Consider the following 16,300-nt stretch of genomic DNA (forward strand, 5'->3'; position numbering starts at 1 on the left):
AGCACTGTTACATTCATCGGTGGAGCCTTCCGGAACTCAACACTCCGGCCAGATCACGAGTCCAGGCCTCCGGTAGGTCCTCCTCTTCACGCAAGAGAGGCCCTAGGACCGCCGCCTTTATTCAGGTCGGACCCCCATGTCGGCGACCATCCTGGGCTGGCCACTCCAACCCTCCACCGGCGACACCATCGCCGGCTTCCAAGCTCCTCCAACTCGCCGCCGGAACGAGTAGGTTAGCGATAGTTGCTTGACGATGCCTTCAACAAGATAACGGCGCAGACGCCGCCATCACCCGCCATGACCGGAGTCGGCTCGGTTTTCACCGGCTACTATGCCTCCCCGTCTCGCTGCCGGCGCTGGAAGTGGGATGAAAAATCCAACACGGCCCGGCTGGCCGACTGCCTTCGGTGGATGAAGTCAGCCACCACCACCATGCCCGGGCCGAACACCCGGACGTCCTCAAGCCGCGAAGAAGACCCAGCGAAGCCTCCTCGTGCCATTGACGAGACGCAGCCGCGATGGATCGCGATCCGAACCTCCGACCCAGATCCGACCACACCGCAGCCAACATCCGCCGCCGGCCGCCGGAGATCCGCCGGCCACCGCCATCCCGCTGCGTTCAGTCGACGGAGGAGGAGGGTGTAGGCCGCCGCCCCCACACGCTCCCGCAGGCCGCGCTGCACTCTGCCGACGGAGGACCGAGCCGCCACCGCCGCCTCACCACAGGGGCTTTGCCCCGCGGCGTCCTCGGCGACGGCGGCGGAGGAGGGGGGCCTGTAGGGGAGGGGAGGAGGGCGGAGCGGAGGGGAACTCCCCGGGGACGGCGGGCGGCGCCGCCGCCTCGGGGGAGAGGTTAGGTCGGGGGAGAGGTTAGATTTATCTGCAATGGTTTTGTCCTATCTGCATATAAACTTCTATGCATGGTGATATAAATCACAAGTTTTGTCTAACACTCATCTTTTAAATTTCCAAATAATTGATGGTACCCATGGTTCACAAGGACATAGCAGGAGAAGCATCATGGTCATTTGTAGGACGCAAGAAAAATTCAGATGTAATCATGTAATGTTTGACAATGCCTATGTCTGATTCGTCATTATTTTTTCCTCGACACTGTACCGTCTCTGAGTTTGACTTGGCAGAGATTGGCACGAACCAACCGAATCCTACATTGCAGAGCATCTTTCTACCCAATCCACGTCTCTCTCTATCTACATCGACATCCACCACACTTCCAAAGGCTTTGCTGTTTTAAAACTAGAGGGGAAAAGTCTTTTCCTGCCTTCCATTGTTGTTCCCTTCGTGGAAAATTCACGCAAACATACAATTCTTTTTTGTTCTTTTGCATATAAACAATGTTCAGTATTCTTTGAAGATAGGAAACCAAAGATGATTCTTCTAGAAAGGATCGATTCAAAGGGCAGAGAAAGAAAAAATTCAGTAGGTGATGCAAAGTTGCAGCACTACATATAGATAGAAAGATGCTTTCTGCGATTACTTGGTTCCATAAGGCAAAAAAAAAAAAAATGGCATCTCCTCTTCAGTGCAAACAAATCTCGTTCCACGTCGGCTTCAGCAATTATGCTGGCACCCCTGGCTGCTCGACCAGCAAATCACTATCATATCACAAGTGTTTAGATTTGGTCTAGTTTAATTCAAACAGAGGAGCAAAGAACAAGAGGATTAGTTTAATTAATCCGGCCATCACATTCATGCTGCCCCTGTATCAACGCAAGCTGTCTACTAGGCGTAGCTTGCTTGTTGGGCGGCATTAACTTGGCAGCGTCTGCTAATTGGCAACATCAGTGTCAAGCAAGTTTGCAGATGCCTCACAGTTAAGGATCAACAAACTGAAGAACAAGGAAAATCCGAAGCAATCCATTGACCGATATGGAAAGAAGATTGAAAAGTGAGCAACATAGTACTTAATCAACAAGCAGTCATCCTCTTCTAGCAAACCATATTTACAGGTGAAGAAAGCACTACTGATTAACCACAGCCATTCATCACAAAACTTGATTAACAAGTGGCAAATGCAGATACTCTAGCTAGCTTACAGCTGCATTGCTTATTGCCTAAAAACATCACAAAACTGAAGTCTAATAGTATAGAAGAAGTAATAGAGCAGGACCATAATCATATACAGTAATCTCTCTGTAATGTAACAATATTTCTTTCTGTCCTAGTGATGGTGGTGATGATGATTAAGCAGTAAGAAAAGGGTGGTGGTACTTTCTCAGTTGTGTGTCCATGCATCCAACCTTTGCTGCCTGCCTGCTTTGCTTTGTTCCTGACTGAAAGGCTAGCTAGCTAATGGTGGAATCCACATCGAGAAGCACCACCAAAGGCAATGGCGGCCACCGAAGTGGTGGCCGCATTGTCATTCCATTCACTCCGTTGCTGCAACTGGGCATGTGGATTGCCAATGGCTGCAGGTGGCTAGCTAGTAGTCGACGATGAGGTTGCCGAAGGGTGCCCGGTGCGGGATGCCCTTGCGGCGCTTGGCCGCGGGAGGAGGCGGCGGGGGCGGGGTGGACGGCGTGAAGCTGTGGTTGGCGGCATTGCGCAGGGAAGAGGAGGAGGATGCCGCCTCCGATTCGGAGGAGCCCTTGGTGCGGCCGAGCCTGTTGGTCCGCGCCTTGGCGCCGCCGGCGTCGGAGGAGCAGCCAGCGATCTTGCAGCCGAGGGAGCAGAAGCGGAAGTTGTCGAGGAGGCTGCGGCTGCAGACCTCGCAGAGGTTGGCGCTCCCTCCGCCGCCCCCGCCGCCGGCAGACTTGCCGGTCTGCTTCTGCTGCGGCCGCTCGTTGAGGAAGACGACGCGCGCGCTGTTGATGACGTAGGTCTGCACGCCCGCGATGTCCATGAAGCGCTGGATGTCGGAGACCCGGATGACGTCGTGGTAGGAGGAGCGGCGGATCTGGATGGTATGGTGGCCGCGGTGCGCGTGCGCGAGGCAGAGCGAGCAGAGCGCGGCGGCGCCGGCGGCGGCCCCCGCGGCGCAGTCGAGGCAGAACATGTTGCACTCGCCGCTGCGGTGCGAGTCGACGTGCGTCTTGCATTGCGCGAAGAAGCGCGCCGAGAGCAGCGGGCGCAGCCACCGCGGCCACTGCTGCTGGTGTTCGTCCCCGTGCGCCGCCACCTGCGCCTGCGTCTCGGTCTCGTCTTCGTCTGGCTCAGGGGCGCCGCCTCCCTGCGCAACAGAAGCAGAGATAGATTGGTCAGCTCAAGAAAAGAATTACTCCCTGTAATAACATGCAAACATGGATTGACCTCAAGAAATCGCTCTCCTAATCAACAGCTAGGAATCAATCAACCAATCAATCAAAAGAGGGAAAGAAAACCAAGAACAAGAGCGAGGAACGAATGAATCAAAACAGGGGAAGAAAAAGCAAGAACAGCCGCGCGCTGATTTCTTGGCAGAGAAGACTACTAGGATTGGTCCCAAATTGGACGGCGGCTAAATGCTGGGCCAGGGAAACAAAACTGAAACGCCATTAACTGCGGCCGGGTGCAGAAGAACGGGGGCCAGTAAAGAGGAGGACAGGGGAAACAAGATGAACGCTTTGACCGCCATTGCTCACGGGATTGCCGTGAACTGAAACCCGCAACACGGAGAGCAATCCGCGGGCCCAATACAACAGTAACGGAACCGGCTCCTCTGATTCCTTGTGCCCAGAAAGGCAAGAAACGAGCAGACAAGGCAAGAAACAGAAAAGAAACTTGAAGCAATCAGCAGAGGAATGGCAGGGAGAGGGAAAGGGGGGTTACCATGATCCTCCTGTTCTTGAGGCGGAGCTCCTTGAACGGGGACTCGTGGTCGATCGCCATGGCCGCGCACTTTCTCAAGAAGAAGAAGAAGAAGAAGAGGGGTTTTCTTTGCCGATTGGGCCTCGGGGGAATCGAAGAGCAAAGCAGGCGGTTGGTGTGCGTGGAAGCGGAGCGGCGGAGCAAACGATATATGGACGGATGGACAGGTGCTGGAAGAAGTAGCAGACGACGACGGAGGGGAGGAGGAGGGGTTTAGAAGGGGAATGGGAATGGGAATGGGAGGGGTCTCCGTCTCTGGGTGCGCGTGTCTCGTTCTTATCGCTCCCAAGTCAGTCGTCCACCCAGGCCGAACCAAACCAAACCAAACCAAGTCGTCTTCCTCCTCTCTCCGCCCCTCCTAATCGCCGGATTAACTAATCGAATCCTCCATTAACAGCGCCTTAGCGGATGCGTTATTTGCAAAGTGCCTTTCAATCAATCAATACAAAACTAAAACTCTCTCCCTCTCTCTCAGCTGGATTAAACTAGAGCGAGGAGTGGAGCTGGTGCCTAATTAATCCTGCTCCCCCGTGACCTCAGGTGGGATTAGTTAAACTGGCGACATGAAACCGCATGGCGCACCCGGCGCCTTGCACCCAGACGAGGCGATTCCTTCGTTGCGAATTGGGCACGTGTTCGTTCCTTGGACGTCTCACCCCACTTGACCTGATTGAGCTGAACACTTGCACTGTTAGGTCCACTGGTCCTACTGGCCCCTAGCCCCGCATATATGCAGGTCCATGGTTGCGTATCTCTTCTTCGCCACGCTTTGGCCGTGCTTTCGAATTTGTGCTAGCCGTTCTTGATAAATTTAGGCGGATAGGAGTATAGATTAGGTTAGTACGGTACGAACAATCACTGTGATGGTTTCTTTTTTGGCAACTCTAATGCACCGTGTGCACCACGGACACGGAAATGCAGCCCACAAGATAGGAAAAACGTACTACATGGTATATGTCAGGGTTTTCACCCAGAGCCACCGGGAATCCTCCTACCACCTCTTCCCTCCAGGCCAGTGGCGAAGCCAGGATTAGAGCGAGCCCCGAGCCAAAAACTAAGTCGTACAACGGCTACTCCAAAAATAGCATGTGGTAGCCAATTTTTAGGTATAGTTGCAAAAATTAACATGCATTTTCAATAGATTGTTAACGATCCAACAAAGTACATAAACGATCATAAAAGAATACAAGGATACATAAAGATAGTACAAAAATCGGTTGTTGATTTCTGGATGTTCCGTTCATCAATTTAATTGAGACACAACGATGAATAGAATTGGCCAATTACGTAGCTAAGAGGTGCCGCAGCCGAGTCAGTTAATTACCTAGCCCAATTGAGTGAAATTTGTACTAGAAGAAGCAAATGCGTAGAGCAGAGGCGCAACACTGCACCAGCATTGGAGCGGCACCGGCCGATGACCGCGCTCGCATGGTCGCATGGAGGAGAGCAGGCGGTGGCCAAGCACGGCGAAACAACATTGGCAGCAAAAGCAGTCCAGCAGATTAGCGGGGATCGGCAGAGAAGGACGGCCGATGGCTGGGACGGGTCCGGCCGTCCGAGGAGCCGTGTCCTGCTGCTGCGGATCAGCCAGAAAGTAAGGATTCAAGCCGTTCGGTCGAAAGCGATGCACTGGCGTGAAGATGGGCAACCCTGGGCCAACTTGAAAATCCCCATGCGTAGTAGGCCGGCAAGATTTCTGCGCCCCGGGCCATGGCCCTAGTTGCCCGGGGTGTAGCTCCGCCCCTGCTCCAGGCCCTCCCTTTCTCCCACCAATCCTCGCCGGGCTTTTGCCCGACGGCGTCAGTGGCGGCGGGGTTCCCACCCCTCCTGGTTCGGCGGTTGGCAGCGCGGGACGTGACGTGACATGACGGCTGGCGGGGATGTGGCGCTTAGGGAGGAGCGGTAGCGTGAATTTGTGGAGGCACGGGTCATCTTCTCCTCTGTTTCTACTGCCTCCTACGCTGCCGCTAGGGAGGATCAAGGCGGCCATACCCATTCCGTGGCGAATGGCGGCGTAGGGCCTACTTGTCCACATTGAAGAATAAAGGTGTTATGGCCATGTTGATCTTCGAGCACCAAGTCCGGCATCCATCTTTTTTCATGTTGGCCACCTCAAACTGGACGCCGACAAGTTTCGGTCTTTCTCTCGAAGATTTCCGCAGTTTGACGCATGGCGCCACTAGATATCTAGATCGGAATTGATCCGGTTCATGCACACTCTCATCTTTAGCCAGTGTGGCTTCATGAGGACATGGCGCGAAGCTTCACTTTCTTATCGGTGTTATCGGACATGTCTAAATATAGTTTTTCATGATATCGACAGTGGTGGAGAAAGTCGTAGTAGCCATGATCGGATATGCAATGGCGGAGAGGTGTATTCATTGCGACGAACAATTGATGTATATATTCTTCCCGTGTGGCGGGTGTTTGGTGACTTGCAGCTACGTCCTTGCCAAGAGGGAGTGGCAGCACATGTGGACTGCATTTTTGGTGTTGCTCTTTGGTACCGTGTCGCGATTTTCAGGGTGAAAGTTCATGGTCTGGCCTCATTGGTTGTTCCTGGCAGTGGTCATACTGAGGGAATTGTTTTGTGAAATCGGAGTTTATCAAGGATGAAAAACTAAGATCTTCAATCGGATGACGATAACTCTTGTGCATTGTTTTCTTTATGGAGGCGTTGCTTTTGGACAAACTCTTTTAACTCTTTTTGTAGTCTGGGTGTTGTCTTAGGTGGTGATTAGAGTATTGTTGTTGCGAGTTTTTCATCACTGCGATGGGTATTTGTTTTCTATTTCTATTTTTTCTCGGTTCCGTGCATTTTTTATGTCTTTGGACGTCTTGTTGGTACAGAGTCTGTGTGTAATTGATATATTCGTCATATTAATTTATACCTTTTATGGAGAAAAGTTTTCGCACAAGACTCATTCTGTTTTGGGTTATAGAAAAAAAATCTGACTACATATATGAGTAAAGGGTAGCCAGCAAACAACGACCCCTCTCCTCTCTCCCGACCCCTCTCCTCTCCCGACCCCCACCCCAACCCTAACCATCGTTGCCGCCGCCGATAGCGCCGCAGGGGCAAAGACCCACGGGGCGTGGAGGCGGCGGGGGACCTTCCTCGTCGATGTGGGTGACGGCGGACGGGATCTCCTCCTCGACGCATACGGTGGATCGGCCGACGCGGGTGATGGGCGGTGGCGGCTCTGCGCTGCGGACCCCGCTCCCGTAGGATCTCCACCGTAGCACACCAGCAGGGGCTGGTGGTGGGCGGCAGCCAGGCCATGGCATGTGCCATCCCCTCCCCCCCGCCTCTCGCCGGTGAGTGGAGGCGATCTCGGGCTTCTTCCGCAACATGAGGTCGCCCGGGGCTGCAGCCTTGGGTACGACGGTCGAGGTGGCCCTCTTCTTCACCAGAGAGGGTCGGCCTGCGGTTGGTGGTGGTGGATCTATCGATATATCACCACGTTTCAGCGGCGTGATGGAGGAGCATGGAAGCCGGCGACGGTGTCGCCGGTGGAGGGTTGGAGTGGCCAACCCGGGATGGTCGCCAACGTGGGGTCTGGCCTGTATAAAAACGGCGGTCCTAGGGCCTCTCTTGCATGAAGAGGAAGACCTACCGGAGGCCTAGAGTCGCGATCTGGCTGGTGTGTTGAGTTCCGGAAGGCTCCGCTGGCGTAACAGTGCTTTTTGCCTGGAGTTTGCTGGATCGGTGGTATTCGGTCGTGCGCACCAATGCTTTTATTCCAACCGATTGGTTCTGGAGGGAGCGGCGCCAAGCTCTTTTTTTGTGTTGACATCAAGTGACTATGGATCCATGATGAAAGTCGGAAGAAGAGAATTTCATGAAGGCCGGAGGGGAGGACTAGCTAAGGGAGGTTCAACTCTCCGCGCTGTTGAGAGACTTGCTTGGTGTTCGGGGCTTCACATCAGCGGTATGAAAGTGGGGGCGACAACACAGGTGAAGTTCAGAGTCCTACCTTTCATGGTGAAAACCCAAGGTCTGGCCTTAACTGGTTGTGCCTGTCAATGACCTTGTTGGAGGCATTGTTTTGAGAGCGGGGACTATCTTCAGGGTGAAAACCTAAGATCTCTGATCGGGCGACGACGGTGTTTTGAGTACTGTTTCCTTCTTGGAGGCGTCGTTTTTGGAGAGTCTGTATTTCAAGTGTTGTCTTGGAGGTGGATGTATTGCTGTTATTTGGCCCGAGATGCTGTAGCGGGAATTTTGTTTCTTAGTTTTTGTTCCCTTTTTTTGGATGTGTGCATCCGTAGTGCCATTAGGGTGGTGCGTTGTTGGAGAGGCTGGGTGTAATTGGTATCTTTTTGATATTAATATATTCTCTTTATCGAAAAACATACATGAGTAAAATACATTTTCCTGCAATTTTTTTTTGTCTTTTTAAATAAATTTCTGGCGTACAACCTCAATGTATATTCTAGCTATATATTATTCGGCAGATTTCTTAGAGACTCAGAAGTTTGAGTTTCAAATTTTGCAAAAACGGGCTCTGCCCAAGTGCATCGATCAGTTTTTGAGTACTCCATAGATTAGTTCAAAGCTGAAGTGTGCTCGCACATGGCAAGGAAGAGAGAGACTAATTTGAAACAAGCGTAACCGCTTGCTGACCAAGCTACTCCGTATGTAGCATCCACATGTTAATTAATGTCATCCCTAACCCAAGTTAATGGTGTACCTTTTGTGGCAGTACTCCGTATGTAGCACGCAATATCCTTTTCAAATCGTCATGTGGCAATAGAACTGACCTTGTGGTTATGAAACCACAGTTCCTTCCAATACATTGGGGGCCATGTGTGATGTGGCTCCTTTCTCGGCAAAAATTGCACTTAAAAATCAAGAATTTCCTTGATCTTTTTAGGGAAAATATAGGCATTCTGCAATTGGATTAGTTAGAGTGGGGTGAAATGTGAATCTGATCCAAGGGACGTTTTGACTAAGGATCTGAGCCACCAGCCAAATCGGGGGATTCGTGCATATCATATCATTTTACTCACATGTAATTTTTGTAAAAAAAAATGAGAAAAAAAGCACACGTGTAGATGTTGAGTTAAAACATACCCATGTATAATTTCATTTAAATGACCATTTGCTAAGTTTTTTTGGAAATGATAATTTGGTAATTCTACTGTTTAAGTTTCAACCTTATGCTTAGCTATATGAGTTTTTATGTATGTTAGTTTGGCATACCTTATACACTACTTCCTCCGCATCAAAATATAAGACACATAAATTTAGTCAAAAGTCATTGTTCTACATGTTTGACCAAGTTTATTGACAGACAAAACAAGGAGGTGGTGTTTTGGGTCAAAGGTGCATATGAACCTATTATTAATTAAATAATTTAAAAACAAAATATAAATGTCAATAAATCTGAAATAAAATTTTGCATGTACATTCTATGTCCGTACACAAGATTTCGTTTGAAAAGAACATTTTATATGGCATGTATAAAAAAAGGACTTGATAATTGATGGTCCCTCACACCTTCGGGAATTCACAAGAAGGACTTTCTTGACATCTGATAGCGGCGCCAAAATATGTGCTCCAGAAATATTTTATTGGTATAGTGGAAGTAGTGTTTGAAGAGACAATTATGGCATGCTTCTGGATTATGCTTGATATTGTCCCTTCATGGCCTATTCGAGCCACTGAATTGTGGCACCTGTCTCTCGTTGTGCCCATCCACAGTTTAGTATCATTGCCCACATCATCGTTCGACGATGTATCAATACCATTTTTGTAGAAAAACTCGATCGAGCTAATGTGGCTCATCTAGGTAAACATTAGACAAAATGGTCTTATAATTATTACTCAATATATAGGTCGGCGCAAATGGCTGATAGGCTGATAGATGTGGGCACAATCCGCCTAGACCCACTACCATGCTAAATTTGGGTTAGGAATGGCTCGGTCCACGCACCTCGGTTTGTTTCTACCGTGCTGCTGGGTCAGGTATTTTGTGTCATCCTATTCGCTCGGATCATAATAGACATCCTCTGTCTGTTTACCGTCGAGGCACCGGAAAGGATGACCTAACAGAAACGATGTATAACAGACAAAGTGAGTGTTTTCAAATAGAAAAGCCCAAGCAAGAACTTTACAAAAGCTACGGCGCCGCCGCCCCGTCCGCCGGCGAATTGATTTCTGCGCAGCACTAGTATATTGTGGCTATATAGACTAGTGCATCATTTACAAGCTCTCAGCTGCTCTCACCTTATCTTTCACAAACGGTGTTGCTTCCTCGTGTTCGCCAAGACGGCCTGATTAAACTTTTGCTAGCCGCCAACTATTCTCTATGTTATAATTCTCGTTCGTTCTTTCCTCCCTTTGTTTGGTTGCGCTGATGCCTAGGTTGGATCGGTTGCGCCATCGGTTCTGCCACCCTCCACCTCTCATTGCCCATTCCCAGACCTCCAGTTCCTACCACCGCCAATAATGCTGCTGCCCTATTAATGCAACTGCTAAAACGACACATACAGCTTTATCTAAAACAATTATAGGGGAAAAGGACAGCTTTGCAAAATCTCTCTATTGTAGGTGTTCCTCCCTGTTTTTTCAATTGCCGAATTCGTTTGAGAGCCTCTCTGTTCCCAACTCGAACAGAGCAGCAGCAGGAACTAAAATAGTAGGAGAGAGGTCAGTGATGAGCAGAAAGTTTGGGTTTTTGAAAAGATTCTGCCGCCACTCAATCATGCAAGTATCATCATCATCATCAAATGCGCTTTGCTCGTTCTTTATTCACATGGCGCTGCATTGATTCTTTCTCCTGCCGCTGGTGTTTTGTTAAAGCAGTGAGGGAGCAGGAGAGGTCAGTGGAGCCGTTAACCTTAATGACACTCCTGATGAGATGTTGTATTGTATGTCTAGGCCATCCCCAGGAATGCAGGGCCAAGGCACATGCTATGTTTGGCTCCCGAGAAACCTATGCGCAGCCGAATCGAGCATGCTTCTTCTTCTTGTGTGTAACCCTGTGATCTGCAGCCCCACTTGGACAACAAAATGTCATAAGAGCATCTCTAACAGAGCCCGTAAACCATGCCGGAACCGTATTTTTCCGGCCGATTTATGGGTTCGGGTCGAAAGTGGCGCAGAACACAGTCTGAACTCGCTGTCTGGCCCGAAAAACTTTTTCAGGGGCCCGAAAAAGTTTAGACTCGACCCCTACTAATACAGACCAAAGGGTGGTTTACAGGCCCAAAACTGAACGGACTTCTCTAGCGTCGCCGTCCGTATAATCACCTCCAGCCGCCGATTTCTGGCTGTTTTGCTAAAATTATTCGACAACGATTAAACATCCTTTGAGCCTGCTCCAATTCCAATCACGTCTATGTCAATTCCCGTCAAATCTTGTCGATGTAGACTAATTCCGATTGATTCACGATTCCATAGCTAGTTGGGTGGTGGATTAACTTGCTAGCTAGTGATTGCTTGCTTGTGCGCGGACGCGCAGGTCGCGCTAGGCCTGGGAGCATGCTTCGCAGATGCGTGTGCGCGCATGTACTAGCAGCTAGGTGATTTCTTGCGCCGGCCGCACAATCCATCGCTCACAGGTCGCAGCTAGGCGATTTCTTGCTTGGGCAGCGGCCGCACAATTCCATCGCTCGGCAGCTTGCGCGCAGGTGATTTGTGGCTAGGGCAGCGGCCGTGCGGGGAGATCTAGGCGGTGGTGCTGATAGTTCATGCGAAGAAAAGATGATGTTTCGAATATTTTGTTTTTCAGTTTTAGTTTACAGGATCTGTTCCGCGTCAGCTGTTTTGCGACCGTAAACACGTTTTTGGAAGACTGAACTCGAGTTTTTCGATTTGCACTTTTACGGGATCTGTTAGAGATGCTCTAAGAGTGTCATAATGCCAACATACATTTTGATTTGGTTGTGCAGCACAAAAGGCTCCTCGGTGGATGGATTCAGAGGATAACAAGCTGAAAACGACATGGAGAAAATCTTTGGAGAAATGGGCGAGACCTTTCTCGGAGGGAAAGGAAAGGAGGAAAGGGAGAGGAGAGGAGATGAATGGGCGGCGGGCACGCGCTTGATAAGTCGCTGCTGCTGCCCATGGAATCGACGGGCAATTAGCAGGAAAATGCAGGCAGCGACATTGCCGTCGCCGTTGCCGACCGTGGATGTGAATTGCCACGAGATAAATGACTCATCGACACCCGTACGTGCAGGTCTCTGTGTTTCTATCTCTTGTTCGTATCAACGAGGTCCTGGCTCGATTCACACTTCCACAGTAGTAGCAAAGACTGAATGAATTCTGTCTGAAATGTCGTCTGTCACTGCTCTCTGTCTGTCAGCGGCTGAATGAATTCTGGTTTCAGAGAGAGGAGCAACTTCGGCGAAAAATGGCAGCAAATCATGCTTGACTTGGACCGTGTCCAGACTCCAGAGTCCCGATTGAAAGATATACAAATCTACGGCATGCACACGGTGGATTCCAGTCTTGTCTCTCCGTTCCCCAACAGAGGCAACCAGCCAGCGGCAGTGCCATCATGAGCAGGAACACTCTTGGAATGAAAATATTACAGAACTTTGATCGATCGGCGCAACCTTCTACTCATGATGTGGTACGGCGTGCCATCAAAAAATAAAATAAAATCCAAGAATGATGTGGTACGGTGTGCCAGCAAAAAATAAAATAAAATTCATGAATGATGTGGTAGCAATTGGAATCTGCGAAAGCAACGGGAAGCAATTTCTGCGAGAGAAAATGTCGACCTAAAAGCTGAAGGCGACAGCCTCAACTCACTCAAGCTAAGGCGCTGCCTGCCTGCCTGTTGCCGTGTGTTTCTGGATGATCTCCTTATTCAATTGCAAAACTCAGTTGTTGATTAAGTAGTTCAGCTGCTTTTCTTTGGATCAAGAGATATAGTAGCATCGTCTTATTTATCAATGAGCGCAACCTGCAACCGCCAATAATTGGTCATCGAGAGGTGTGTTCATTTTTCTTTTCGTTTTCTTTTCTGACGAAACAGCCCAAATGAGCTAGCTACAGATTGACGAAAATGAGCCGGTCACAAGGGTTGCAAATAGGACTGAAGAACAAAGTTTTTTTGTATTCAAGAACTTGAAGGGTGTGGATTTGGAGTAGTAGTTTGGATAAAGCTAGGCTTAAAATTCTTACTGCAAGTATACCTTCTTTTTTGTAACATGGGCACATGGCAAAACCAAGAAGGGGCCAAGAAAGAGAGACTCTGGCGACAAAGGACCACAATTCGTCTACGCCAAATTGTGGTCTTTGCCAACTTTGCAAGAGGAGGCCGAAGACCGCGGAGCATCAAATGTTCAAATGTAGATAGTCCCTCCATGTTTGGAGAGTCATAAAGGAGTGGCTTAGTTAGCTGATTTCGACACCTCTCAATGGAATAGGTATGCTTCGGTTCAAGAATGGTGGTACTCCATCACCAGGGTCCATAGGCCATAGCCGACGGCGTAATGGGCTCTCTTCCTTGGTCCGTTTTGTGGCAGTCATTACCCTATTTTAAAAGATAAACCTAGCAAAAAATTTGCATTTCCGGGAGCCCAATTTCTCCATACTGCCGGCTTCATGAAAGAAGTATGAGGCGTCCTAAATTGCGCCAAGTATGCCAAGGCCGTGAAGTGTAATAGTCATTGTAGTACTAGTAGCAAGTACAGGTATATTACAAAGTACTGGTAGCTACTCCTAATTTTCTGCCGCTTAATTACACATAATATATATGGTGATCTATACACATCAGTATGTATTGGAGTATTGCAATTCTAGACGTGTAATGAGTACAGGACTTTGCCGTGAGGTCAGGGGTGTAGTAGTATATGATAGGGTTTACTTGTAGTCTTTGTCTTTTGACTTTTGCGACGACGCAACCAAGAACGCATGCAGCAGTTGCCTCTCGTTTCTGAGCTCCTTCCTCTTTGACAAGTTCAGGTAGCAGACTGATCGTGAGTTAGCAGTAATGTAATCGATGGCAACTGGGATTAGATAGATAGAGCACATTCGTGTCACGAGTGCATGATATGTAGATGAAAGGAAAGGCAGGGAATCTTCCCCTGGCCGTTGGTTGGGCTGTCTATGCTATACACGCACATATATGCTATTCTTCCATGGATAATTAATCGGAGTAGCTTCCTCTGGAATTAAAATAGATTAGTCGACGGTAGCTTAGCTTCCTCTGGAATAGATGTTGATATGTTAATCAAGGTGTTAGGAGCTGGTCCTGGCGAATTGGGCGGCTGCTTTTGTGCTGATAAACCATACCAAACCAAACCAAACCGGCCGGGCATGCTTGCAGGAGACACTGGGTGCTGTTTGGGAATCGGAATTCGGACAATGCCTGCCTCACAACGATGGATGGATGGCTACGGTGCGAACCGAAGGGGAATGGGAATCTCTTCCATGGCTAGATCGTCCCCACCTTCGCCTTCATCGCCAATTATAGGAGGAATCAACGTGTTTTCAGCTGTTGTGTATGCTAGCTAAGGCTATGGTAGGCAGCAACAGTACTCCGGCATTGGAATTTTTTCTGTCTTTCTACAATACACACCGGAAAGTTTAGCTGTGAACAAAAGGTGGCAGCTCCTCGCCTAAGCCTACTTCGGTGTCTTCATCGATCGATCGGTTGAGCCTTTGTCATTCCATGAAAACAGGTACTGCCGCCATAGTACTCCAACGAGTGTTTCTGTGGTCATGTGGAGAGAGCGCACGTGCTATCAAAGGCCATTTCACTTCTCTACAGAGACACTAGGAGTGCACGTTTGCAGCGTGGCAAAGGGCACGGGAAGTAATTTTGTGTTGTTGCAGCGTGATCGAAACTAGCAGTGCTGGACTAGTTTCTTTCCCTTCTAGGGTATAAGCACTCGTGGACTTGCAGCGTTGAAGGGTCAGTTTGGGTGCCGGCCCAGGTTACATGGCATGGCCCGTCTTGTACTTGGGCTCCGTGGAGTGTCAAACTTTCATCCGTGGCCGTCTTGTGGGCGTCCACAACGACCTACCCCAGAGAGCTCGACAGCCCAGTCACTGTTTCTTTTTGGAAAAAATATAGGCGTTGGAGGAAGGCAATCTAGATTTTCTTCGGCCTCAGAAGAGAAAACGTGGACCCCTAAAAAAAAAACGTGGTGGAAAATGTGGAACGTCGAGGTTCCTAGCAAGATTCGAGTTTCTCTACGGAGGCTGGCCCACCAATCTATTCCTACTATCTCAGTCCGACATCATCCTAATATAACCACCACTTTTGAATGTTGTGTCACAATCCCGATAGGTAAAAGGCACTGCTGAGCGTCCCCCGGGGGATCAAAATCCCCAATCCCCCGGGTCGCTAGCCCTTGGATGCAAACAGTAATGACCCTGTGATTAGAGTCAACATTTCGGCACGGAAAAAAAAAGAAAAACGGATCCACCTAAAAAGATTCCTCTACTCCCCTCCCGCACGATCCGTCCCAGCCACTCGAGATGCAAGTCCCACTTGCAGTACCGCCGGCGCTCGCAGCACTGCCGCTCGGTCTGGAAGCACCGCCGCCGGCGCTAGCAGCACCGCCGCCCGGTACGGAAGCACCGCCTCCGGCGCTCGCAGCAGCACTGTCTTGGGCTTGTAGCTTCATCGTCAGCGCCGCCGCCGACCTCCTTGCAGCACATCGGCGGCCCTGGCGCTCCTGTTTGTAGCAACCTTGTAGCACCTGCCGGCGACGCTTGTAGCACTATCCATCGCCTATAGTAGCAGACGCTTCCTCCCTTTGTAGCAGATGCTGACGCCTATTGTAGCAGCCACCATCGCGCCGTCGACCTTTGTAGCAGCCGCCGCGACCCTTTGTAGCAGTCGCCGTCGTGCCGCCGCGCTTTGTAGCAGCCACTGCCGCCCTTTGTAGCAGCCGCCACCGCCTTTTGTAGCAGATGTCGCCGCGCCACCGCTCTTTGTAGCAGCGGCCGCCGCCCTTTGTAGGAGACGCCGACACCACAAAGTAGCACGGCCACCAGCCGCGTGTAGCAACACCGACAACCACAAGTAGCACCGCCGCCCTCACCATCCCTCGCAACACCATGCTCCAGCAACCCATGGCTGCAGCTGCGCCTGTCGAGCTTGGGGGCCATCGGAGGACGAGGAGGTGTGGGGCTTGGGCCTGGACTATTGCGCTTGGAGGAGCGGGGCGTGCGCCATGGGTGGCGGCGGAGCAGGCAGGCTCTATGCCGTTAGTAGCAAGCACAGCCACCCTTCGTAGCAACGTAGCAGAACAATTGCAGCAGGGACATCCACGCGTCTGCGGAAGAATGGCCATCGCCATAGCTGGAGCGGTAACATCGGTGGTCGAAGGCGGCGAGCGTGGTCGCGGCGACCTCGCCCGAGGAGGAACAGCTCGTGCAGTCCACCGGGCCGGCGCCTAGGTGGAGCTCCGCGAGGTTGAGGAGCGGGCCGGGACGCGGTCGTCGTCTCCGAGCTTGAGGAGCGGCGGGAGGATGAGGAGGTGGCGAGACCGGGCTCGAGCTTGAGGATGAGGAGGCAGA

General features: G+C 50.4%; 1 protein-coding gene across 1 annotated transcript; it reads right to left on the reverse strand.

Moving 5' to 3' along the window:
- Positions 1–1,925: 1,925 nt before the first annotated feature.
- LOC127311216 (uncharacterized) lies at positions 1,926–4,073 on the reverse strand. The gene is made up of 2 exons (XM_051341596.2): positions 3,769–4,073; positions 1,926–3,190 (listed from the first exon to the last, which is right to left on the reverse strand). Exons 1-2 carry the CDS (start codon positions 3,826–3,828, stop codon positions 2,444–2,446), a joined length of 807 nt encoding a protein of 268 aa, XP_051197556.1. The 5' UTR covers positions 3,829–4,073; the 3' UTR covers positions 1,926–2,443.
- Positions 4,074–16,300: the final 12,227 nt, after the last annotated feature.

Source organism: Lolium perenne, chromosome 1 (assembly GCF_019359855.2).
Source record: "Lolium perenne isolate Kyuss_39 chromosome 1, Kyuss_2.0, whole genome shotgun sequence".
NCBI lineage: Eukaryota > Viridiplantae > Streptophyta > Magnoliopsida > Poales > Poaceae > Lolium > Lolium perenne.